We start from the raw sequence: 27,068 nt of genomic DNA on the forward strand, positions 1-27,068 counted from the left end.
TTTAAATAGATTAAATATATTCTCAGCTATGATTAAAAAGAATAAGAAATTGAGGGAATAAATATATATTAAGTTAGAGGGATACATATTTTAAGTAGTATGTTATTTTTTGTATTTCATTGCTTTTTTTTCTTTCTTCTTTTCCTCCTCTTTTTCGTCTCTCTCTTCTTTTCTCTTTCTACTCTTTTATCTATTGCTTAAGAAATATAAAAGTATGAGAGGGCTTATATGGAAAAAATAGAATTAAATCCACCAATGTAAATGTAATTGATTGTAGAGAAAACTTTCACTAGTAAGAATATTTAGAAATTGGGGGGAAAAATAAACTGAAATAAGTACGGTAACAGGATTTATGATAAGGCAACTAAAATGATTAATAGGAAAAACTATATACTTAATTGTTATTTATCAAAATAATGAGAATTGTTTTAATCTAATGTTTGCAAAGAAGGATACTTTGGGGAAAGGGGAAATCAGCTGAAATTAACATATGGAATATAGATTATAGAAATCAATTGTTAAAGATTGTTTTACAAATGTTACTCAGACAACATACTGTTTACTAATTACTGAATGATTTATGTTCTGTTAAAAAACCAATAAAAATAAAATATATACAAAAAAAGAAAAAGAAAAAGAAATATAAAATTGAGAACTTTCAAATGTTTAATTTTAATATTAATGCAAAATTAAAGCTGGAAAAATATATAAGGTGTTTGATGTCTTAAAAATGGAATGTTAAAATATAAAATATATTAAAGTATTGATAAATGTAAGAAAACTACTTAATAACTGATGGATAAAAATAAGAAGTATGTTTATTTAGATAAGAGATAATATGTATCAAAGGAAAAAAGAGAGGAAATTCTGGTTATAATAAATTGAAGATTTGTAATAATATGTATTTGTACGAAATGGAACTATTGTAACCCAGACACCACATTGCTTTTTAGATACTATTGTAATATTGGAAAATCAATAAAAAACTTATTTAAAAAAAAGGCAAATGAAATGTAGAAGAAAAATGCCTTCCAGTTTCTTGATTGAAAGATAAATACTGAAGTTACAAATGATCTTATTTAAGAAAACAAAAGACCGATTAAACAGACACTAAGCAGCAACCAACAATTTATTTACCAGATCAACAGAAAACAGGATCAGTTAATTACCTTGTGCTCTTGATAAAAATCTGGAATCATACAACTACAGAATTAGAAGGGACCTCAGTGGTTATAATTCAATTCTTTGTAATATTTGAGCATTTTATAATAGATATGAAGAGAAGAGATTAGTTCTATAATTAATATCTGTATTCTATATTAGTGGATATCTAAAGAATAATTTGTCTGGCAATATCACTATTTATTTTTACACTACATGAAGCAAAAGAGCACTTAAAATTTCTGATTTTTGCACAGTGTCATCTATCCACATGTACCTTTTATTGAACAAAACTTATTTTAAGGGTCAAAACATTTTGGACACATTGGAAATTCTAAAATCAGGTGGTGGATAAACTATTTCTGTTCTTATAAAATAACTGTTATGATGGCCATGGGACAAATCACTTATTAGAAAGTGAAATAATCTCTGTAGATGTTTCCTACCAATTTCAGGAGCTCAAGGGAATTCCTATAAATACATATGATGCTAGATATTGGTGATTTGCCTTCAAAATACCAGTCTTCAACTTGAATATTGTTAACATGTTTTTAAACAAATGAGATAGGGAGCCTGGTCTGCACCAGTGAAGGTTTATGGGAGCACATGGTATTGGTCAACATTGTATTATCTATCATTTATATGTAAATAAAAGACTATGCTTACCTTATGTTTTTCCATAAGTGCTACCATTTCAGTAATCTTGTGCTGACATCGAATATCTATTTCTTTCTGCATTGCCACTGCTTCATTTGTTAAAGAATTCATTGTTTCTATCTAGTAACAAGACAAAATATATGACTGAAAGTGTTTAAATGAGAGAAAATGATTAAATGAATTTAATTAAACTAATATACATTGAATTATCTATATTTTTAATATAGTAATTTTCAGTAGTCATATATTCTGGATGCTCAGACAAAACCAATCAATATAAGGCAACCTTAGCTTCAAACAGGCATTTGGAATTTGAATCTATCCTGACTGTATTTGATATGGAGCTACTACTATACATCCTTAGGAGGGAAACATAACTGAAATATTATTTATTATTCCTTAAATTTTTATCCCCTATAGGTTAACTCTGGCCAGAGTCCCATTATTCCATTACGCCATTCCCATACATACATTTTTACTCATAAAAAACAGTTCTACAAGAATCTAGGAACCAAGCCATTAATGGCTTTAATGTTCCAAAATAATACTGAAGACACTTGGAGATATGATTCTAATATGATAGTGTTTATTTTTCAGTGCAAGAGTTGCTGTATCCTGTACCAGCTGTAGCTTATATTGAAATGTTCTCCTATACAGAGTGCACTGCAAAGGTGATGAGGATATGAGTTTCCATTACAAACTCCTGCTCCAGGTAGGGCTGCAATGGACACACCAAGCAAAGCTGGAGAAAGGTTCTCCTGATCACAGCCTCCACCTGCCCATCCACCAATAGCTGGGAATCTAGGAAGACATATCACAAAGCTGCTTCTTCAGGAGTGGCTCCCCATTCAGACTTAAAAAAGAAACAAAGAACTAGATAACTTCCAAACAAGTAACAATTTTGTATTGTTTGAGTTCAACCTCAGCTTGTTTCATCTTTTCCAGATGCTCACTGCCATCAGGGTAAAGCCAATCAATACCTTGACAGCTTTTTAGTTCAACGTATAGATGTACAACTGAGTATCATTAATGTACTAGTGATATGTCACCCCAAACTGAGATAATGTACTTATCCAGCAGTCTCATAGTGACGTTAAACAACAGTTGGAAAAATAGATACTTGGGAGAGCCCATAAGGGACTGCCCAAGGAGTAGACCACTCTTCCCCGACAACTATCTAGAACTTCTGTCTAATGCAGAAGCAAAACCACTTAAAATATGTCTCCATTCCCAACTTCCAACGATATATCAGTAGGATACATGGCTAAGGAATCAAATGCCATCAACAAATTAAATATGACCTATAAAATATGACCTATAAATAGTGCACTCCTTCCAGCCAGCCCCAATAAATGTCATCTATCAGAGCAACCAGTACTGCCTCAATCCCATTTTGGTGCCTGAATCCTAAAAAACCAGATAATTCATTTCCTCTGGGACACTTTGTAGTTGAAAGTGTCTCAACAACCTTCTCAACGACCATCACTAAAGAGGAAAGGCCAGGTACAAAGCAAAATTATCCAGTGTAACTTAGTGCAAGAAAGGCCTCCATTCCAGATATAATAATGATAGCTTCTGTTCCATTTTATTAACTTTTTCACTGATAATGCACTAACTTTTTTTTCTGCTTTTCAATCTGTATCTTTGGTAAACACAAGGGAAAATAAAAGGAATATTTATTATTTTCAGTAAGTTTTTTGTTCTTATTGTTATTGAAATGAGATGCCTTTTACTCTCCTATTGAACTCAAAGCCAGGCATCATCCTCTGGGAAGAAAGAGACACTCAACAATGCAACACAGAAATTCAAAAAACATCCCAATGTATACCTACAACCAGTGTGATGTAGTTGTTAAGGTAGGAATATACAGATTCAGATTTAAATCTACCTTTATCTACAGAGGTTCACTTGTTGATTTTGGGCCAATCACTTACTTTCAACCCAATTTATCTCACTAGGTAGGTGATATAGATAAAATTAGAAGGAAGGTGGGATATAAATACTTTTTTCTATTTTGTTTTCTCTTCTTGAAAATGGGAATAAGTTGAGATTGGACAGAGAAGCATCTGATGCACGTGCAAGGTTAATTTTGTTATTTTGCAGTTGTGATCTGTTTGTAATATTGCTCCCTTTTCATTTTATGAACTCATTATTTAATATAGTAATACTTTCTTTTGCCCTACACTAGACCTTATTGTATTTTATCAGCAATATAAGCTGAAATTTGTACTGAAATTGTCAGATACCGTATTTTCCGGCGTATAAGACGACTTTTTAACCCATGAAAATCTTCTCAAAAGTTGGGGGGTCGTCTTATACGCCCAGTCGTCTTATACAAAGGATTGCCGGAGGGCGACACCCAAGGGGAGGGCCTTCCCTGTGGGCGCACCTGCCCTTTGGAACCAGTTACCCGTAGAGCTCAGGACTGCCCCAGATTTTCGTTCATTCCGCCGGGACCTGAAGACCTGGCTCTTTGAGCTTTCCGGCCAGGACTGAGAACTTTTAATTTTTAACCTATTGTAATTGGGTTTTTTAATTAGAGTTAAGGGTTTTAGATTTTAATTAAGGATAATTTATTTTAATTTGTTATTAACTTTTGTATTGTTATATTGTTTTAATCGCCTTGTGAACCGCCCTGGGTCCTATGGGAGAAGGGCGGTATATAGGTTTAAATAATAATAATAATAATACGCCAGAAAATAGTACATAAATCAATCAAGCGCCCCCGTTCTTGCAAAGCAACTTCAAGCCTCCTTAGTCCAGTCCCCCCTCCAACGTGACTCTCCCTTCCCACCCCCAAGAGCCTTTAAGCCCTTTCCCCTCCCCCTTGCAAACACTAGACCCCGGGAGCAGCAGGAAGCCCCTCCCCCTCGCCCAAGCAGCATCTGAGCATAAGCAGAGCGCGCCCTGCTACCCGCTCTCTCTCCCGGCAGTCTGGACAGCGGTACTTGGTGGCCTGGCGCCCCTCTTGCCCGCAGACCACGTAGCGGCCCTCGCCAGCCAGCCTCGGCATGGCCGCCCCAAGCCCGGCTCTCCAGCGCGTCTTCCGGGCCCGCCTGGCCGACCACCTCCTGGGTGGGGCTTGGCTCCAGACGCAGCGGCTGCTCCGTCTGCAAATGTACTCTCAAAGCCAGATTGCGCTCAGCCGTGCAGGCTGCCGAAAGGCGGGGACTCGGAGTTCCCGCAGTGGTCGCGGCTTCTGGCGTGCCGTTTGCAGAGTCTGGCCTGGAAGAGCGTGTCGTGTGAACGCAGCTCTTGCGTTTATTCCAAAGGGTGGATGGAAGGAAAAGCCCCTTTGGGCTTCAAAAGGGAGGCTTTGCACCATCTGCATCAGACGGGGCTGAATCGGGCTTGTGTCGGACACTTGGCAACTGGCATGTAAGTATTTTCCGGCGTATAAGACGAAAAATCTTGAAAATCTTCTCAAAAGTCGGGGGTTGTCTTATACACCCAGTCGTCTTATACACCGGAAAATATGGTAATTACCTTTGTTTCCAAAGAGAAGCCTAAAAGATATTTATTTTGTCCCCTATCAAACTGTAGATGTGAGAAGAAAGCATTTATTCTTGCTCTCATTATTAAAACTTTGATGCTATACAGTGTTTTGATTAAAGTTTAAGACTACAACATCCTAGTTACGGCCATGAGTCTATAGGAATGGAAGAGAGACAAAGATTAAAGCTAAAGGTTGTTTGCTGTTGTTGGCTTAAAATGGCATTCATTGTTTCATTAAATCCTCTCTCTATATACAATTTTGCATAAGTTTCTAAGAACTATCTCAGCTTCCCCCTTTTCCCAAAATTTAGAAATTTGCTTCTAAAATTAATTGTAAAGATGAAATATAATGCTTCTTCACTCATCCCATATCAGTCTTCTACATCTTATTTCCTGAGAACATTTTGAAGACAAAGCAACATTAACAAATAGTGAACCTTTAAAGAACTCATAAACACAAACCATACAATGAAATACTGTATACAAGTATGGCAAAGTAAATTGTGCAGTTCTATAAAATACCAAAAACATCAATTCTCACCTCCTTGAGAAGTCTTTTTTCATTTGTCTTAGCCATCTCAATTTCATTTTTATAGTTGTCACTTGTTTCTTTGTGTAACCTATTTATGTTTTCTAACTCTAATTGGAAATTATTCACCTTTCAAGAGAAACAAAAACAAGTTTATTCCTATTCATAATAATCAAGGGCTATGTCCAAACAGCATCATTTACTTCCTATCAACTTTTCGTACATTTCTATAATATGAATTCTGCTTCTGCATTTTCCTTGCAGAAAACTACAGAAGTAGTGATATATTCCTAAGTTTTATAGATTTTTGCAACTCAAATATGGTAATCTTAACGATTTCCAAATGGGATCCCAAAGTAGTTGAGGAATTGAGATGGACATGAAATAATGGATTAATTATTGTTTAAACTTTGTATCCCTGAGAAGGCCATAGTAGTAAAATGGTAATTCATTTTTTGTTGTTAAATGCCATCATGTACCATACCTTGCAGATCTAATTCCTCAAATTTGTATTATTCTTACAATTTTTTTTACTGATGAAAAAATAGGTATGCCTACCTTTCCTTCACTAATATTCAGTTGCTTGCTTTCAGATGCAAGGTTTTTTTTCAAGCTTTTATTCTAGTAACAATTATTAATGAAAAATTTATTTATACATTTAATTATACACCAATATTTATGCAATTATAGCTATAATAAAATTAACTCTGCCCAACATCATGTGAGCCATGAAAAAGTGCAGTTCTTTTAAGAAGCAATCAGCAATCACAAGGAGTTGCTCCTGCTGTATCCTTGCTATCTTCAGATCCTATTTTTCATTTATGTTTATAGAAATCTTTTGGTTAATAATATGGAATCCAGATTAAATCTAGATCAAACGTCATTGCATTGTAGTAACATAATCATAATATACCATAGCCTGAAATATCATTTTTCCCTACAAGTGGAATAGTTGAAAGTTTAAAGGAAAAAAAAGCATTCTTGCATGCATATATAGCACACATATTTTACAGATATTTAATACAAGTATCTACTTTATTCCCACTTCTATTTTGTCCCTAAAAGGGGAAGGGACTTCTTTAGTTACCAGTTCCATACAAAGCCAGAATTTATTCTAACACATTACAGAATAAACTTTAAGCTACTCATGTGAACTGAGATAACATTTTGAATTACCATATTCCATTGACAATTTAGTAATTTTTATACTTATTTTTAAAATGTACATGCAGTTAAATTATAATATTTACAAAATATTTGTATTTTGATTTGATCGAAACATTTAGTCTTCAACTTTAATAGGGCAAATTTGAATGAAAAATTTAATAGATACTGTATATGCTATGTTTTATACAAGAATTATGTATACTTATATGTTTATCAGTTCTTACTTCTTGCTGTAGTGCTTCAATATTCTTGATTTTCATTTCAATCTGCTTCTTTAAAGTATTAACCTAAAAGTATTTAACACATATTTCAAACAGTAATAATATATCACATAATTATTCTAGATGTAATCCTTTTGTTTGGATAGCTGATTTGAAATATTTCTTCTCATTATGGTTTATTCAAAACTTGCTATGACTGCAGGTCTGAAAACTGTTTTATCTTCAATATAAAAACCAAACCATTTGTTGAGATTAAATGCAATTTAAGCATGTGCCCAAATATTTATCTGAAACAAAGGAAGATATATGAGTTGTGTACATTGAATGCTTACTCATTTATTACTTTTGATTACAAGTATTAAATGTATAGAAAAACAAAAGTTGCAATAAACATTTTCAGTGATTAATTAATAATACATTTCTGTTTGATTCAAAGATACATCCTGAAAAACTTCAAAAAAATGGATAAATATCGAAATTCATATAAAGCCTGATAGGTAGATTTTTACATTTTCATACCTTGCTTTCTAATGTTTTCAGTTGTTTTTCCTTTTTTGAAATTTCATTTTCAATATTTCTAACCTAGAAAGATATTATAAATGTTGACAAATATATTATAAAATTTACTATTATTTTCATTATTCTATTTTAAAACTATGAGAACCTTTTTTAACAGATGTGGAGATATATATTTTTTTAATTTTCTAATGGCATTTGAAGGACTAATACATTGTTTGATAAACATTTCCTTTCCATTTGATTCATGAATCATTACGTAATAATATTTTTGGTAGTCTCTAAACTATGATGCTTTTTTAAAGTAAACTGTGATGAAAGCGCCACATTTATAATAGACCCTTCTTAATTAAATAAATATAAATATCTATATAACAAATTCAAAATATGTTAATTCTCCATGTTGTTTCTCAGAAACTGCACTAAATATAACTGGAAATAGAACCAATGATTTGGGCTTTTGTTGTATTGATCATTCTTACACCAATTATACAGTCTTGACCCCATCTCTACATTTTTCCACACATACTTTTTCATATCCCAGTCCCACTACACCAGATTATTTTTATAATTTTCATCATATATTCCCAATTCATATCAATATAATAAAGGTAATTGAAACTTGCTTTTCTGCACAGGAATCTTCATATCTTTACACAAGCATTCATTCTTTGCAAAGAATCACATACTATGTACTACTTTTTATCATAATTTGCATATATTAACATTTCTATGTTAAACAGTGTGATATCATACATTTTCTTCATTTTCATCAACTTTCTTTTTTACTTCTTCATCCTTTTGTTTTAGTTTCTCCTTTACTTCCTCTAATTCACTGCTATGTAACAAAAAATAAATGCAATTACTTCTCTGCATCTATAAAATATTTACAATGAAGACATTGCTAAATTCATGCAGAAATGGATATCTTCATACTCATCTAATAATTTTAGATTATGATATATTGTGTGATCATGCTTGCACAGATAACAAAACCTTCCTTTTGTTATCTGCCCCCTTATCTATTGCATTTTTTAAGTGAACAATCACTATTAGAGATGCTAGTGAAGACGTACTGCTATATCCAAATTGTGAAGATCTACCCTAATGAAAATTATAAAGAGCAACATCCATCAGGACATATTTACTCCTAAATAAGATGTAACAGAGAAAGGACCTTCTGATTTAAGTTGTTAATTAAATGAAATACAATCTTCAGGAAAGTAACATTTAGTTCAATAGTTCAAATAAAATGCTAGAAAGGCTTTTGGCAAGGGAATGATACAGCATCCCATGTTCCTTTTGTCTGATATCTGAAAATATAATATTAGTAAAGCTAGGGCAACGGCTCCCAACCTTTTTTATACCCCGCACCCCTAGAATGCTTCTGATATATTCTTGCACCTTACAAAAGTTCAAAATAACAAATTATGCATATACACTATAATTTTGAAACTTCTAAACCCAAATTTTCACACCCCCTGGAAGAGGGCACCCCCAGTTGGGAACCTCTGAACTAGTTAGAAAGGACCATAACAAATATAATGGGTTAGAGATCCAGGCTTCCAAGTTTCCAGGAATTCTCTGGCATTTTTGGATTTTAATTTGTCTAGGGAGGTCACAGTTCCTTAGTTGAAACTATGGTTAAATGTATCCACATGTTGTGAATTTAAAGAGTTTTCATCATGTTTTCCGACTTCTAGTTGGTGTTCATGAAAATTCCTTAATTTCACAATACATGGACAGACTTAATCATAGTTTAAATACAGCTTCAACTGGGAAACTGTGACCATTCTAAACCAAGACAAAACCAGAAATTGCTGGAAGCCTGACACTCAAGACAAATCATCTAGCAACAAGACAAAGACATAAACAACATCTGCATTCCATTCAAAAGAAACAATGAACAAGCTAAAAAGGGGAACAAAAGACCAAAACACCTTATCAGCAATCAAAACCCAAATGAGCAGATATTAACACCAAGTATAATATTAGACTAACAATCATGAAGCAAACAATACTACAATTGAGATACTGACAAACAAGCTAACGGTAAACAGCCCATCGAAAACATCACCAAGGCCCCTCCCACCAACACAAACAGGGCAAGCCACTAGAATAGAAAATGAAAGTAAATTCCACTCCCTACTAGCACGGAAGGTGTTACCTAGTTTGGATAATGAAACATCTGTAAGAAAACAATGAAGCTCAGTGAGCACCAATGACACTTCACTTACGTCTCTGCTAGCTTCCCCATTGACTTTGCTTGTGGGAAGCTGGCAGAGGTTACAAATGTAATCACATGACCATGAGACACCAAGTGTCTGGATCATGAGAGTGACTGCAGAGATGGCCAGAATTTTGAGGATGGATTATAAGTACTACTCCTTCAGCACCATCATAATTTTTAACTTTTGCTGAACAAGTGATTGTTAATCAAAGTCTATCAGTGTAGCCAAATAATGCACACAATATACACTATAAATATGAATTGGGAGTAGTGGTATACAACTTTCTGTTTCTCTAAAATACATGGCAACTCAGAATAGGGCAGTGATTCTTCAATCTATATTAACAGAATTCAGCTATTTCTCACAATAGCTTTTTCACAATTAAACATGAGCCAATCAATTAAACATCATCAGTTAAACATGAGTCAGCAGTGTGTGGCAGCAGCCAAAAAAGCTAATACAATCTTTTGTTGTATAAATAAAGGCATAGAATCAAAATCACATGAAGTATTAGTACCATTTTATAAATCCTTAGTAATACCACATATGGAATACTGGAACCAGTTTTGGTCACCACATTACAAAAAAGATGTTGAGAATTTGAAAAAAATGCAAAGAGCAACTAAGATGATTAAGGGCCTGGAGACAAAAACATGAAAAATGGTTGCAGAAATTGGGTATGGCCAGTCTAGAAATAGAAGGACTAGGGGTGTCATGAGGGCAGTATTCCAATATTTGAGGGGCTGCCACAAAGAAGAGGTGGTCAATTTATTTTCCAAAGCACCAAAAGCAAGACAAGAAACAATGGATGGAAACTAATCAAGGAGAGAAGCAACCTGGAATTAAGGAGAAACTTCCTAACAGTGAGGACAATTAACCAGTGGAACAGCTTGCCTTCAGAAGTTGTGGGTGCTTCATCACTGAAGTTTTTAAAGAAAAGACTGGACAGTCACTTATCTGAAATGGTATAGAGCAGATATGTCAAACTTGCGACGTCACATGACCTCGCGCAACATGTTGGAACAGTTTTGCCATTGCCAGCAATGGGGTGGGCGTGGTTTCCGGATGATGCATCCAGCCCGTGGGCCGGCAGTTTGACACCCCTGGTACAGAGTCTCCTGCTTGAGCAGGAGGTCCCTTCCAGCTCTAATCCGATTAATTAACCATTTATGCAAGATAGATTCAAGGAAGCAATTGTAAACCCTCTGCCACCCTTTCCCTTGTTACTCTTGGCACAGGTAAGAGGGAGAACCAGTTGTTAATCACTCTCCTGAAGAATTGGCAAGATGGGTTGAGAGTTCAAGGATTAATGTTTTTATTATTTGCTCTTACTTTTTATTATGCACTCCATCCTTGTACCACATTCAAAAAAAGTATGCCTCCCACAAGAGTCCAAATTATTAAAGGTTGGAATTGGAATTTCTCACAGGACCATAAAACTTTAGGTAAATCAGTCCTATTAGAGAAATAGAAGAAAGATATAGAAGACAGAAGACTGTGTCAAACAAGCCTCCTTCACAACAAAATTTGCCTAAATGATTGGAAGAGCTGTTTTGAAATACAAAGTAAGGAAGCTGAACCATAGAGCTTCAAAGCTCTTCTGCTTCTGGATCTTCCTTTCTTTTCTTCCCTTTTAAATTAATTCCCTTCACAACTTCTTTTGGACAGGCAAATTGACTCTTCTCAACCTACTTCACTATGCCACATTTGTGTGTATATATTATGCACTTTCAATACAAAAAAATCTGAACAATCAGGAATATGGTGTTTCTTTATTAATCTATGTAAGAAATATATACATATCTGAATAATGGCCATCTTTAGCTTGTGAACCAGTTTCCCAGTTTAACATTCACAACCAACCTATATAAAATTGATATGTCACTCCAATATATAACATAAGACTGTAACATCTATCCTGTTTTGTATTGGACAATAAAAGGTGTTTTACTTTTTTTGTTGTTGTAAGTTGCAAAGTCGTGTCTGACCCATCGCGACCCCATGGACAATGTTCCTCCAGGCCTTCCTGTCCTCTACCATCTTCTGGAGTCCATTTAGGCTCATGCCTATTGCTTCAGTGACTCCATCCAACCACCTCATTCTCTGTCGTCCCCTTCTTCTCTTGCCCTCAACCTTTCCCAGCCTTAGGCTCTTCTCCAGTGAGTTCTTCCTTCTCATTAGGTGGCCAAAGTATTTGAGTTTCAACTTCAGGATCTGGCCTTCTAAAGAGCAGTCAGGGTTGATCTCCTCTAGGACTGACCGGTTTGATCGCCTTGCAGTCCAAGGGACTCGCAGGAGTCTTCTCCAGCACCATAGTTTAAAGGCCTCAATTCTTTGGTGCTCAGCCTTTCTTATGGTCCAACTTTCACAGCCATACATTGCAAGTGGGAAGACCATAGCCTTGACTATACACACTTTTATTGGCAGGGTGATGTCTCTGCTTTTTAGTGTGCTGTCTAGATTTGCCATGGCTTTTCTCCCCAGGAGCGTCTTTTAATTTCTTGGCTGCAGTCCCCATCTGCAGTGATCTTGGAGCCCAGGAAAATAAAATCTGTCACTACCTCCATTTCTTCCCCATCTATTTGCCAGGAATTGAGAGGGCCAGATGCCATGATCTTGGTTGTCTTAATGTTTAGTTTCAACCCAACTTTTGCACTCTCCTTCTTCACTCGCAACAAGAGGCTCTTTAGTTCCTCTTCACTTTCTTCCATTAGAGTGGTATCATCTGCATATCTTAGGTTGTTGATATTTTTTCCGGCAATCTTAATTCCAACTTTTGATTCATCTAGCCCTGCCTTTCTCATGATGTGCTTTGCATATATGTTAAACAGGCAGGGTGACAGTATATAGCCTTGCTGGACTCCTTTCCCAATTTTGAACCAATCAGTGGTTCCGTGTCCAGTTCTCACTGTTGCTTCTTGACCCGCATATAGGTTTCTCAAGAGACAAATAAGATGGTCTGGTACTCCCATCTCTTTAAAAACTTGCCACAGTTTGTTGTGATCCACACAATCAAAGGCTTTAGCATAGTCAATGAAGCAGAAGTGGATGTTTTTCTGGAACTCCCTAGCTTTCTCCATGATCCAGCGTATGTTGGCAATTTGATCTTTAGTTCCTCTGCCTCTTCGAAATCCTGCCTGTACTTCTGGTAGTTCTCGATCCACATACTGCTGGAGTCTAGCTTGTAGGATTTTAAGCATAACTTTACTAGCATGTGAAATGAGTGCAATGGTGCGATAGTTTGAACATTCTTTGGCACTGCCTTTCTTTGGAATTGGAATGTAAACTGATCTTTTCCAATCCTGTGGCCACTGTGGCCAATCCTGGGCTAGCCGGTGGATTCCGGTGGAGCCCAGTGGAGCCTTGTGGACTTGGGCCATTTTGAAGGACTTTGGAAGACCGGCGGGGAATTTAATGGACCTGGGGGAGCCAATCTTTGTTGACCACAGTCTGGAAGGCCCCAATAATTATGGAACTGAGGGCCTATGGACTGGTGGTCAGTTACAACCTCTAGGAATGACGGGACAACGGGGGACTTGGCTTTTACCAGAATTGACTATGATGGCTTGTTTTTGTTTTCACAATCGATTGCGCATTGCCCCTTATACCCCAAAGGACAGAGAACTCTGGGTATTAGCCATTGTGAGAGGATGGCTGAATTTACATCTGCTGCCCCTAGAGGTGAGAGCTCTATGGGGCAGGCCATACCCAGTGCGGTTGCTCCAGACTTCCATCCCCCCCGAGAACTGGCTCTGTGGCCGTAGTGAGAGGACGGTGGCAGGCCTGCCCGGGGGGTTTATCCAGCTGAGTGGCAGCGGCTGGACGGAGGCCTGGGACTCCCTCTCTGAATAGATCCTCCTTATGGACTATTATCTATGGACTGCCTGCGATCCGGACTGCTATTTATGCCTTCCTTTAAATATTCTTCCACGGACTTGTGCGCCCTCAGGGGTGCTCCCCTCTCCTGGGTGCGACCCGCCTTGCCAGCCGATTATAACCTCGAGGAAGGGCCCATTTATTGGGACCCTGAGAGTTGGCTGGGCACGGGTAGGGGCCTTCGACGTAGACCTAATAAGAGGCCCCTGATTATTTTTCTTTCAAAAATTTTTAGGGGGTTAGGGAGGCGGGAGGGTTCTTTTGGTTGTTTGGATAAGGGGGGCTATCCAACTACCGCTGTTCTGGCTAGGGCCGATGGAGATCGCAGGGGGGAGGAGCGGGGGTCGGTCACCTCCGAGGCTCCAGGGCTGGTCGTGGGGCTACCTATTCCCACGACATCAGGGAATGGCAGCAGATGTAGGAGCAGAGGGCCGTATCGATCTCAGGGAAGGCCTCTCCGCTGCTTACAAGCGGTGAGGCACTCCGACCCTCTGGCTCTACCCCAAGGTCCCGGGAGTGAGGGTGTGCAGCCCCCTGAGCTCCGGCTGGTGTATTTGAATGCCAGGTCCGTCTCTAATAAGGCTCCTCTCGTTCGTGATCTGGTCGAGGGTGAGCAGGCGGACCTGGCTTGCATCACGGAGACTTGGTTGGGCCCAGAGGGCGGGATTCCTCTGGTTGACCTTTGCCCACCAGGTTTCCGGGTGCTGCACCGGCCTCGGGCTCAGGGTAGGGGTGGGGGTGTGGCTGTTGTTATGAGGGAGACCTTGTGTCCGCGGGAGGCCACTGTTCCTCAGATAGTCGGGTGTGAGTCTCTCTTTTTGAGATGCGGCCCTGGTGCGCAGTTGGGCTTGCTGCTGGTGTACCTTTCGCCTAGTCACGCAGCAGCAGCCCTGCCTGAGCTGCTCGATGTCCTCTCTGGGCTGGTGGTTGAGTTCCCGAAACTTATAGTTTTGGGGGACTTCAATCTACCATCGCTGGGAGGATCATCTGAGTTGGCTCGGGAGTTCATGGCTTCCATGACGGCCATGGACCTGACGCAAGTAATTTCGGGACCGACTCATGAGGGAGGCCACACCCTTGACCTAGTTTTTTTATCTGGACGGTGGTTAGATGATCTTGGTGGGGGCTCTCCAATTATTATGCCCCTGTCATGGACCGATCATCATCTCCTGCGGCTGGTCTTCCGTTTTGCCACCCCCCGCCGTGGGTGTTTGGAACCAATTAAATGGTACCGCCCCAGACGCTTAATGGATCCCCAGAGGTTCCAGGCAGCGCTGGGGTCCCCACCTGCCTCCCTTGCTCACAGCTCGGCAGATGCCTTAGTGGAAGCCTGGGAAAGGATGGCCACTGAGGCTCTTGACCGAGTTGTACCCCTGCGGCCCCTGACCCGGTGCAGATCCCGTCGAGCTCCATGGTTCTCTGCGGAGCTTCGGGAGATGAAGCGTCGGAGACGGGGCCTAGAGAGCGGTTGGAGGTCCAGCCGATCCGAATCCGACCGATTGCGACTAAGAGCCTACATTAGGTCTTATCTCGCTGCGATAAGGGAGGCGAGGTCTAACCACTTCGCCACCCTTATCGCGTCCGCAGATAATCGCCCGGCCGCCCTGTTTAGGGTGACTCGCTCCCTCCTAAATCAGGAGGTGAGGGAGGATCCCTTGCAGGGTCGTGCCGAGGAGTTTAACCAACATCTGTCGGACAAAATCGCTCGGATTCGGACCGGTCTGGACTCTGACTGGGCAGAGTCTGACGATCAGGACACTGGCGGTCTTGTCGATATCATCTGGGAGGAGTTTGATTCTGTGACTCCGGAGGAAGTGGACAGGATCATGGGGAGGCTGAGCACCACCACGTGTTTATTGGACCCGTGCCCTTCCTGGCTGGTCTATGCAGCCCGGGAGAGGACACGCAGCTGGTTCCAGGCAGTTATATCGGCTTCTCTGAGTGAGGGTTGCTTCCCCGCCGTCTTGAAAGAGGCGGTGGTGAGGCCTCTCCTCAAGAAGCCTGCCTTGGACCCAGCTGTATTAAACAACTTTCGTCCTGTCTCCAACCTTCGCTTTCTTGCGAAGGTTGTTGAGAGTGTGGTGGCGCATCAGCTCCCTCTGGTCCTGGATGAAGCGGATTATCTAGACCCGTACCAATCGGGTTTCAGGCCCGGACACAGCACGGAGACGGCATTGGTCGCGCTGGTGAATGATCTCTGGAGGGCTCGGGACAGGGGATATTCCTCTGTTCTAGTCCTATTAGACCTCTCGGCGGCTTTCGATACCATCGACCATGGTATCTTGCTGCGGCGTCTCAGGGGATTGGGAGTGGGAGGCACAGTTTTACAGTGGTTCTCCTCCTATCTCCGGGGACGTTCGCAGTCGGTGTTGGCAGGAGGGCAGAGGTCGACCGCGAGGTCTCTCATTTGTGGAGTTCCTCAGGGGTCGGTCCTCTCGCCTCTCCTGTTCAACATCTACATGAAACCGCTGGGTGAGATCATTCGTGGCTTTGGAGTTGGGTATCATCAGTACGCTGATGATACCCAACTTTTCCTTTCGACCCCAAACCACCCCAGTGATGCCCTCAACGTGATGTCCCGGTGCCTGGAGGCGGTTCGGGTCTGGATGGGGAGGAACAGACTCCAACTCAACCCCGACAAGACTGAGTGGCTTTGCATACCTTCATCCCGGGTTTATTCGGATGTTCCACCTTTGGCTATGGGGGGTGAACTATTACCCCCCGTAGATAGGGCTCGCAACTTGGGAGTCCTCCTAGATTCACGGCTCACCCTGGAAGACCATATAGGAGCTGTGACTAGGGGGGCCTTCGCCCAGGTTCGCCTGGTGCGCCAGTTGCGGCCCTATCTTAGCCGGGATGATTTGTGCACGGTCACTCATGCGCTCGTGTCCTCTCGTCTAGACTACTGCAACGCTCTCTACATGGGGCTGCCCTTGAGGACCACCCGGAAGCTCCAACTGGTACAGAATGCAGCCGCGAGAGTTGTGTTGGGAGTCTCCCGATACTCCCACGTTACACCGCTGCTCCGTGAGCTGCATTGGTTGCCAGTTGTCTTCCGGGTGAGATTCAAGGTACTGGTAACAGTGTTTAAAGCCCTTCATGGCATGGGGCCGGAGTACCTTAGGGAACATCTGCTGCCGGCATCAAGCTCCCTGCGCCCTGTGCGTTCCCACAGAGAGGGCCTCCTCAGGGTGCCACCGATCAGAGAATGTCGATTGGTGGTCCCCAGGGGGAGATCCTTCTCTGTGGGCGCTCCGGAGCTGTGGAATCAGCTACCGGTAGAGCTCCGGATGGCGCCCGATCTTCGCTCCTTTCGTCGCGATCTCAAGACGTTTCTGTTTGTTCAAGCCGGCCTAGCCTGATGGGGATTGGTGGGGTTTTTAGTCTTGTGTTTTAATTTTAACTTGGTGTTTTAGAACTTGATTCCAACTGTTTTAATATGGGCAATTATTTAATCTTGTTTTAACGTTTGTATTTAGTATTTTACTCTGCCCTGTGAACCGCCCTGAGTCCTCAGGGAGAAGGGCGGTATATAAATATTATTAAATTAAATTAATTAAATTAAATTGTTGAGTTTTCCAAATTTTCTGGCAAATTGAGTGTAGCTCTTTTACTGCATCGTCTTTTAAGATTTTGAATAGCTCAGCTGGAATACTGTCACCTCCACTAGCTTTATTGTTGCTCAGCTTTCCTAAGGCCCATTTCACTTCACATTCTAGAATGTCTGGCTCGAGGTCAGTGACCACCTCATTGTGATTACCAGGGACGTTAAGCTCCTTCTTGTAATAGTTCTTCTGTGTAATTTTGCCACCTCTTCTTAATCTCTTCTGCCTCTGTTAGGTCCCTGCCATTTTGGTCCTTTATCATGCCCATTTTTGCATGAAACGTTCCCTTCATCTCTCCAATTTTCTTGAAGAGATCTCTAGTCCTCCCTATTTTATTGTTTTCTTCTATTTCTTTGCACTGTTCATTTAAGAAGGCATTTTTATCTCTTCTAGCTATTCTCTGGAATCCTGCATTCAATTGGGTGTATCTTTCTTTTTCTCCCTTGCCTTTCGCTTCCCTCCTGTCCTCAGCTATTTGCAAAGCTTCCTCAGACAGACATTTTGCTTTCTTGCATTTCTTTTTCTTTGGGATGGTTTTAGTTGCTACCTCTTGTACAATGTTGCTAACCTCCGTCCATAGTTCTTCAGGCACTCTATCAGATCTAATTCCTTAAATCTATTTGACACCTCTACTGTATATTCAACAGGGATATGATTTAATTCATACCTGAGTGGCCTAGTGCTTTTCCCTACTTTCTTCAGTTTAAACCTAAATTTTGCAACAAGAAGCTCATGGTTTGAGCCACAGTCAGCTCCTGGTCTTGTTTTTACTGACTGTAAAGAGCTTCTCCATCTTTGGCTGCAGAGCACATAGTCAATCTGATTTCTGTGTTGACCGACTGGTGATGACCATGTGTAGAGCCATCTTTTGGGTTGTTGGAAAAGAGTGTTTGCTATGACCATTGTATTCTCTTGACAAAATTCTGTCAGCCTGTGCCCTGCTTCATTTTGTACTCCAAGGCCAAACTTGCCTGTTATTCCGGTTATCTTTTGGCTTCCTACTTTAGCATTCCAATCCCCCATGATGATAAGGACATCATTTTTTGGTGTTAGTTCTATAAGGTGCTGTAGGGCTTCATAGAACTGGTCAATTTCATCCTCTTCAGCACCGGTGGTTGGGGCATAGACTTGGACTACTGTGATATTGAATGGTTTGCCTTGGATTCGAACTGAGATCATTCTGTCATTTGGGGGATTGTATCCCAGTATTGCTTTTCCTACTCTTTTATTGACTATGAAGGCTACTCCATTTCTTCTGAGGGATTCTTGCCCGCAGTAGTATACCTGATGGTCATTTGAATTAAATTCACCCATTCCTGTCCATTTTAGTTCGCTGATTCCTAAGATGTCAATGTTTAGTCTTGTCATCTCTTGTTTGACCATGTCCAGCTTTCCTTGATTCATGGATCTTACATTCCAGGTTCCTATGGAGAAAAAATATTTACAGCATCGGACTTTCCTTTCACCACCAGATACATCCACAGCTGAGCGTCCTTTCGGCTTTGGCCCAGTCGCTTCATTCTTTCGGGCGCTACTAGTACTAGCTCTTCCCCAGTAGCATATTGGACACCTTCCGACCTGAGGGGCTCATCTTCCAGCGTCATATCTTTTTTCCTTTTGGTACTGTCCATGGGGTTTTCATGGCAAAGATACTGGAGTGGGTTGCCATTTCCTTCTCCAGTGGATCACGTTTTGTCAGAACTCTCTGCTATGACCTGCCCGTCTTGGGTGGCCCTGCACGGCATAGCTCATAGCTTCATTGAATTATGCAAGCCCCTTCGCCACAACAAGGCAGTTTTAATTCTAAAGCTATACATATGCATACATATACATGCATACACACACAAACACACACACGGAGAGAGAGAGACATATATACACACATCCATCCATACATACAAATTTACATTAGCAAAAGGCATTAGTAAATATTGTAAGAATAGGACTATGAAATTAGAATCTATTCTCAAAAAGAACATTATATAGTAACTTGAAACTTAAATTTTATTGAACATACCACAGTAAACATTCTTATTCTGGCTTACCTTAATAGGAGGTTTGTTTGTTTTAAAACGTTAATTTGATTTTTGGCTTCTTCATCTGTATTTTTAACATTCTGAACAAAAAGACAAGTAACTAAATGTAGAAAATGCAAAACTACTATAAATTAAGTATATATGTCTGTGTGTGTGAGTGTGTGTGTGTGTGTGTGTGTGTGTGTGTGTGTGTGTGTGTGATATATATATATTAAAGCATCAGACTAGAACTTTGGAGACCATAAGTTTTACTCCTGCCTTGGGCACAAAAATCAGGTGGGTAACCTTGAGCCAATTACTTTCTCTCAGCCCTTGGAAGGAAGCAGTGACAAACCACTTTAAATAATTTTTCTTGCCAAGAAAACTGTACAAACTTGTCAGAGCAGTCTCTAAAAATTGATTGAATGGAAGAAAAAGAAAGGAAGTTCACTCAGATCACCTCCCAGTCTTTTTAAAAAAAAACAGTCATTTAAGTTCCTTTCTTATCCATGTTTAGGAAACAGTGAAGGCACAGTAAGATGCATTGGAAGTACACAATTATAATTTAGTTCTGAAATTAAAAACAATTACTGGCACAAAAACTATCTATAGCTAGATGGTTTAGTTTAAAAAGTATAGTCAGGAACTTGCCTTAATATTATCTTTACATTTTTGAAGTTCATCATCCACCATCTTTTTCTCTGTTATAATTTGTTCTTTCTCAAATAAAAGTTTGTTCCACTCCATATTTAATTCTTTATTCTTTAGGCTGTTAAAATAATAATACTAGAAACAATTATTTATATTGTCATTTTTTAATATAAAATTACTCTGAAATAACATCATGGAACAAGATGTACCAAGTAGATCTAACATTGATATAAGACCAGCTAAGGAACTCTGATTCCAATAGCAATTTAATGTCACCTAGCATAGAAACCACTACAAATACTTTTCTTTAAATTGACAAGTTTCATACTAAGACCACATCTATGTGTACTTCTGAAAGAAATTATTCATCAAATAATGCCATTTTAAAATTGTATGAGTAATAATACCAAATGTTATTATGCTCACTGACCAATTTAGAAACAAAAAACAGACACATTCTGAGATTGCAGCTAAAAACCACTGTAAAACTGATATTGTCGAAGTATGGCATACTTTACAAATCGCAAAAAACAAAACAACTGACCTTAGACATGTTCAATGAAATAAAATCACAATGATCAAACAGTAGCAATTCTAAATAGAATGAATCTGGCTGACCTCAAAATATAACTAGAGAATAAGCTAGCTGCAACCAAACACATTTATAATAAGGGCAATATAAAAAAATGTGGATTAATATTTCAGAACTCCTTCACTATAGAACCTACAGTATCTTTCTTTAGATGGGAATCCCACAATTTCCCTTCAACAACAGCTTTGGAAGGGCATAAATCTTGTCAGGGTTTAGGGCTCTTCTGAAATTTTAAAAACTTTAAGACTGATTCTACAAAAACAAATTAAATAAATATATATCTTTCTGAGATTGGAAAATCTGGACCTTTATAAAAGGGCACTGGATTTTGGTTTTTGCAAAGTACTATATCATCTAAATATATTATGGGACTTAAAGGGCAATTATTTAAAATCCATCCCATCTTCTTTCTAAATAAAACTATAATTCACAGTGGAGGAGCCAAGATGGTGGACAGGCAGCAAAGGCTGTAAAGAGCTCCTCCAAAAGTAAAAGTAAAATCCATCATAGTGTTAATCATACCAGCATTTTTGAAAAAGCATCTGAGAAAAATGGAAATGCTAGTAATTGTGTGCTCTACTGGCAGTCACTTCAAAACAGCAGCTGCAAAACCCAATTTCCCCCAAATTTTATGCTTGTATGTTTTCTCATCATTTGAGATATATTATTATAGTTCAGCATTATGAAAATGTTAGTAATGAAATGCTAAAAAGTTGTAAAAGAAACAAATTCAGTAACTGTTTTCAAAATACAAATTTACTTACATCCAGAAACCACAGCATTATTGGAATTAAAAAAAGAAGTAATAATTTTTATATTCTGGCTTTACCCTTAGTAAATTATTTAACTACCTTCCAAACAATAGCTATGTACAATTATTTTAATAAAAACAATCTTGTAAAATATTAAGAGTAACATAATAATATATATTATTTAAGATATTTATATCCTGCATATTGAAGGCATGATCGCTCAGCAGTTAAACAATTAAACCTGACAATCCAGGTTTGAAACCTGAGCACTGCACGCTGGGGTGAGCTCCCATTATTTGCCCCAGCTACTGTCCATCCAGCAGTTTGAAAGTGTGCAAATCGAGTAGAATAAATAGGTACCAATTTGGTCAGCATTCCATGAGCCTTGGCATATAGTCATTGCATTTCCATATACTAGTTAAGTTGGCCACATGATCATGGAAATGTCTTCAGACAATGCTGGCTCCCTTAGCTAAGAAACGGAGATGAGCCTCGCCTCCTGACTATATAGGGGAAACCTCTACACATTATGTTATTTTATGTTATGTTATTGTAATAATAATAGGGGAAACCTTTACCTTACCTTATATCTTGCATGTCCTTTATATATTAAATGTAAACCAATCATAAAAGTCTTTCATAACTAATAGCATGTTAACCATATATTAATATAAGTACGTACATTTCTTTTTCAAGCTCTGCTTTCAGTGTTTCAAGTTGTTGAAAGCAATTTTGTTTATTTTTGAATTCATCAGACAATTGCATTTCCAAATCATGTATTTCTTTCTGCAGGTAACAATGCATGAATGTACTTTTACAACATACCATTTACAATAACATTAGCATACTTAAACAATATAACTTTTTTGGCATTTTCTGGTTTAAAAAGCCTATTGAATAAAACATGTTTGCCTTTATGACCACATGGTTCACTAAACAACTGATTCATTTAGCAACTGCAGTGACTTGCTTAACAATCGTCATAAAACCTAACTAAAATCAAATCTGATCACAACCACTGACTTCTAGCTAAAATTCAAGTCCCAAATGTGGTCATTATGTGTTCTAACTGTTCATATTACAAACATAAATGAAATTTTAAATTGCCATAAATAGCCACATACAGATAGTCCTCACTTAACAACCACAAAACCCTGGCTATATGACATACTCATTAAGTAAGACATCATGTGACTGCAATGGGCTAATGACTTCATTCCACTTGCAGTTGTTAAGTGAGATATCATGTTATTGTGATTTGTGATTTTAATTCTGCCTTCTCTATTTAATCTGCTTTTTGGAGGCTGACAGTGAAGTGCACAAATTGCAATCATGTGATTGGGGACACTGTAATGATCTTAAATACCTGTCAATTATGAAGTACCCAAATCTTGATCTTGTGACCATGGGAACGCTACAATGGTTGTAAGTGTGAGAACTGGTCATAAAATTATCTTTTCATCACTGCTATAACCTCAGTTGGTCACTAAACAGGGCCATTAAGCAAGGACTGCCTGAACACAAGTACTTTATATTTCCTAATAACAACTTAAATGGTGGCCTGTCTGACATTAATTTAGCTATTAAAGCTCTGGAGATGATATGTGTGTCACTAGCTGCTTCCAGATAGATAGTTCCTATATGAAATTGTGCAGTAACTTTTTTCTGACATATTATTATGAACAGTAAAAACAATTATTGGTCATATATGGGAGAACTGTACATTAAAAATTCTGCATACCTTGCCACTTCTAAACCTCTGACAATGACATAAAAGTAATAAAGAAATACCCACTGAGTACATGCAGATAGTCATAAAGAGAGAAATGTATGCTTCCAATTTCAGGCTTATCTGCTATTCAAGCTTGATGAAGCGTAAAGAGGAAGATATTTCAAGCTATATTTTTGTAATAATATGTAAACATCAAAATCTATCAGAACTTACAATACCTCTCTTGTCTGAAGAGTGTCCTTTAACTCTCTTTCTCTTTCTTGTAATTTCTCAATGGTCTTCTCAAGAATTTGTTTTCCATGTAAAAATTCTTGGATCTGTTCCTATTCAAAAATTAAAGTAAATTAAAAATTGGCACAAAACGAACAAAGTGTTAATTTTATTACTGTTACAACCATTCTGTTTATACTAACATTGTAAGCACCCCTTCCCAAGTCCTGCTTTGCTGCCATATCATTGAGTATATGTATTTCCAAGAGGAATGAGTGAAGAATATCAAGAGGGTAAGTGTCAGATACAAGGAACCAAGAACAACACAATAAACTGCTCAGCGTTCTTTATTGCTGCCTGCTGATAACACAGAAATCTTTTTCAGATTAAAACACACCCTGCATAATTATCAGATACATCCTGTGAAGGTTTAGGGAGGATCCCTCCTGGGCCTCTTCCTGCATACCAAGGACTGAAGGCTGATTTGGCTCTTAGCTCTTTGGGAATAACAGAAGAACAGTTAGAAAGGACCTTGGACATTTCTAGTCCAACCCTGTGCTCAAGCAGGAGACCCTATACCATTCCAGACAAGTGGCTGTCCAGTCTCTTTATAAAAGTCTCCAGTGGTGAAGCACCCATAACTTCTGAAGGCAAGCCATTCCACTGGTTAATTGTTCTGTTAGGAAATTTTCCTTAGTTCTAGGTTGCTTCTCTCCTTGTTTAGTTTCTATCCATTGTTTCTTATCTTGCCTTTTGGTACTTAGGAAAATAGGTTGACCCCCTCTTCTTTGTGGAAACCCTCAAATATTGGAACACTATCATGTCACCCCAGTCCTTTTTACTAGATTAGACATACCAATTCCTGCAACCATTCTTCATGTTTTAGCCTCCAACTCCCTAATCATATTTGTTATTCTTTTCTGCAGTCTCAACATCTATTTTTTTATAATATGGTGACCAAAACTAAATGCAGTATTCTCAGTGTGGTTTATCTGATCAGTTGAGATTTTTGGTGATCATATTTCCATAAGTAGGTGGAGCAATACAAAGGATCTAGCAAGCCATGCCCCTTAATTTCATCACTGAGCTACCTCTGTCCAAAAAAATCCCAACCACATTAGTGGGAATGAAAACTCTCACCAAGATGTTTTATTTCATTCACTGTACCACAGCAAAGGAGATGGCAAGTCTCTTCCTAGATAACATTTTTTACCTACATGGATTGCCTGAGCATCTAATTCACATCAGGACCCTTTAATATCAGCTCTTAATAGTTTGTGTGCTTTCTTAAAAAAAACCAAATAGGTTTTAAGACATAATTCTCAATAGATGAAAGATGTAATGATGTCAGCTAGTGGAATGAAAATATATTAGAAATATATTAGAAATCCCTTACTAAGACTGGTTCCAATTCTTCAATTTGTTTTTCTTTATCAATTTTCAGCTTGGTCATCATTTCTGCAATTAATTCAAACATAAAAAAATATAATGTAGTATTTTCAATTATGAAATTACATATACTTATTTTTTAAATTTCTATTCATTCTTAGATAGACACATTTGTTTCTTTTCAATCAAGGACCATATTCAGATAAGTATAATGTGCTCAGGATCTCACATAAAAACTGGGTATATTCAAGACAAAATGTGAACAGGACCAAAATAAAGAGGCTGGATGGATGGCTGAATGGTTAAAGAAGCAATAACAGAAATCTGAATAGTCAGATATTTCCAAGAAACCAGAAGACTGAGCTTTCAAAAATCCTTAACTCAATGGTACATTCTCCTATATATTTTTCATATTTCTTTAAAATTTGAAAAAATCCATAGGTGAATGCATTAACATGCTCAGAAAGCCACAAAAAAGGCTAAAAAGTAAAAAATCAATGGAGAAACTGGCAGGGAAGGTTCCAGGTTGCTGGAATAAATCTCCCTACCCGTGCAGCCTCCCCTAGCCCCTCTGTGCTACTTGCACACCCTCCTCCCCAAGCCTCTTGAGCAACCCTTTATACTATGCTTCTTGTGCACCCTTTTGCACATTTATGCACTTTCCATGACCTATGCCGCACCTCTCATGCAGTTCCTTACATTCTTCGCAACTCTTCCTCACACCCTCTCACATCATCCCTGCAGCTCCATGATCCCTCTTCCACTCAACAGCAGCCACTCACCTGCCTGCCTGAGACTTGCAACTTCCTGCCAGTTTTCCCACTGATTTTGATTGTGGGAAGTTGGCAGGAAATTGCCAATGACTGTGAGATTTGGTTAATAACCACCAGGATTGCAGACATCACTGCTACTAAGCAAAGTGGTATCACTTTACAACAGCATCATTAGCGACAAAGTCTGTTCCCAACTGCCATTGTCACTTGAAGTCTACCTGTGTGCCTCTCCCTTATTTCATCTGCCTGTCCTACCAGATGCAGCAGAAGGGGCATGATGAAGAGTCTGTTCCATAGGTAGCTACACTTGGCAGGCTCTAGGAAGCGGGCCTTTTCTGTTGTAGTGCCTCTCACTGGTGGAGTCTTCTCCACCCTGAGATGAGTTTGGCCTTGCCACTGTTGAACTTCTGGAGGTTTCCCAAGACCTGGTTTTGCCAGCAGGTCTGGGGGCTCCAAGAAATGGGTGAACTAGTGAAATGGCTCCACTATTTTTAAACTTTCCTTCATCTATTATTTTTATTTAGTTTTTATATACTTTTTAAAGTATTTTAATATATTTATTTATTATTTTTAGCTCTGTTATATGCCGCCCAGAGTTGTTTGTTTGTGAGATGGGTGGCTATATAAATTGATTTAATGAATAATTAATGCAGTGTGACCATGATATAAGATGAACAGTAAAATTGATATACACAAAATTAACACTATCACAGTTTCAAGTAGTTCTAAAGAACAATGTCTCTGTTTTCAGTTCTTCAACATACCTAGTTCAGATGATTTATTCTGGAGTTCCAAAACTAATGCATCTGAGGCATCTCTCAATTCCTTTTTCCTTTTAAAAAAAATTAAAATGTTCAATGAATTGTTAAAGAAAAAATAATTATGTGTGAATGAATAACTTCAGCATGTGTTATTATATAACCATTAAAAATTCATTGAATTGCAGAAATAAATAAATAAATATGGCTATAAAGCTGAGATACAGCAGAGTGGTTAAGTGACCATTCTAATTCTGTATTTAGTAAACTGTTTTTCCTATAACAATCTAAAGTGCAGGTAGTTCTCGAGTTATGACAGCTCACTTAATGACAGTTCAAAGGTACAACAGAACTTATAACCCGGTCCTGAAATTGCAAATGTTGCAGTATTCCTGCAGTCATTTCTGTTTATGACTGACTGCAGACTTTACAGCATGCCCTTCCCTATTTCTCCCCCATCCTGTCCCGTTGAGTCCCCTCCACTTGTCACTGATCACTCACTTACTTTTTGAAGATCACCAGAGTTCAGGATGCCAGGGTAGGAAAGGAGAACAGGCTACTCCCTTGCTAGGGTACGTGGCAGAAAAGTAGTCATCTGTCAGAATCCATTTATATCACATTTCATAATTGTATAGGTAGAACAACGTGCTATTTCTGGGGATTCTGCCATCTCTCCGAGGGGGGGGGAGAGGATGGTTACTAAAGCGATTTTCAAACAACAGGGGATGTTTTACTGGG

At 38.8% G+C, this 27,068-nt stretch overlaps 1 protein-coding gene across 1 annotated transcript in view; it reads right to left on the bottom strand.

Annotated features, from left to right (window-relative positions):
* Positions 1 to 27,068, bottom strand: part of SYCP1 (synaptonemal complex protein 1) — a gene marked incomplete at its 3' end in the record, with an annotated part of 72,934 nt that overhangs the window by 16,705 nt on the left and 29,161 nt on the right. The window contains exons 13-24 of the mRNA XM_081325442.1: positions 26,337 to 26,404; positions 24,807 to 24,868; positions 23,419 to 23,523; positions 22,151 to 22,254; positions 20,125 to 20,242; positions 19,504 to 19,574; positions 8,503 to 8,584; positions 7,750 to 7,812; positions 7,234 to 7,296; positions 6,401 to 6,463; positions 5,855 to 5,971; positions 1,828 to 1,938 (exon numbers count right to left, since the gene is read on the bottom strand). Of these exons, the coding sequence (XP_081181568.1) occupies positions 1,828 to 1,938; positions 5,855 to 5,971; positions 6,401 to 6,463; positions 7,234 to 7,296; positions 7,750 to 7,812; positions 8,503 to 8,584; positions 19,504 to 19,574; positions 20,125 to 20,242; positions 22,151 to 22,254; positions 23,419 to 23,523; positions 24,807 to 24,868; positions 26,337 to 26,404 (1,027 nt within the window). The remainder of the gene's footprint in view (positions 1 to 1,827; positions 1,939 to 5,854; positions 5,972 to 6,400; positions 6,464 to 7,233; positions 7,297 to 7,749; positions 7,813 to 8,502; positions 8,585 to 19,503; positions 19,575 to 20,124; positions 20,243 to 22,150; positions 22,255 to 23,418; positions 23,524 to 24,806; positions 24,869 to 26,336; positions 26,405 to 27,068) is intronic.

Source organism: Vipera berus, assembly GCF_964194415.1.
Source record: "Vipera berus genome assembly, chromosome: 3".
NCBI classification, from domain to species: Eukaryota; Metazoa; Chordata; class Lepidosauria; order Squamata; family Viperidae; genus Vipera; species Vipera berus.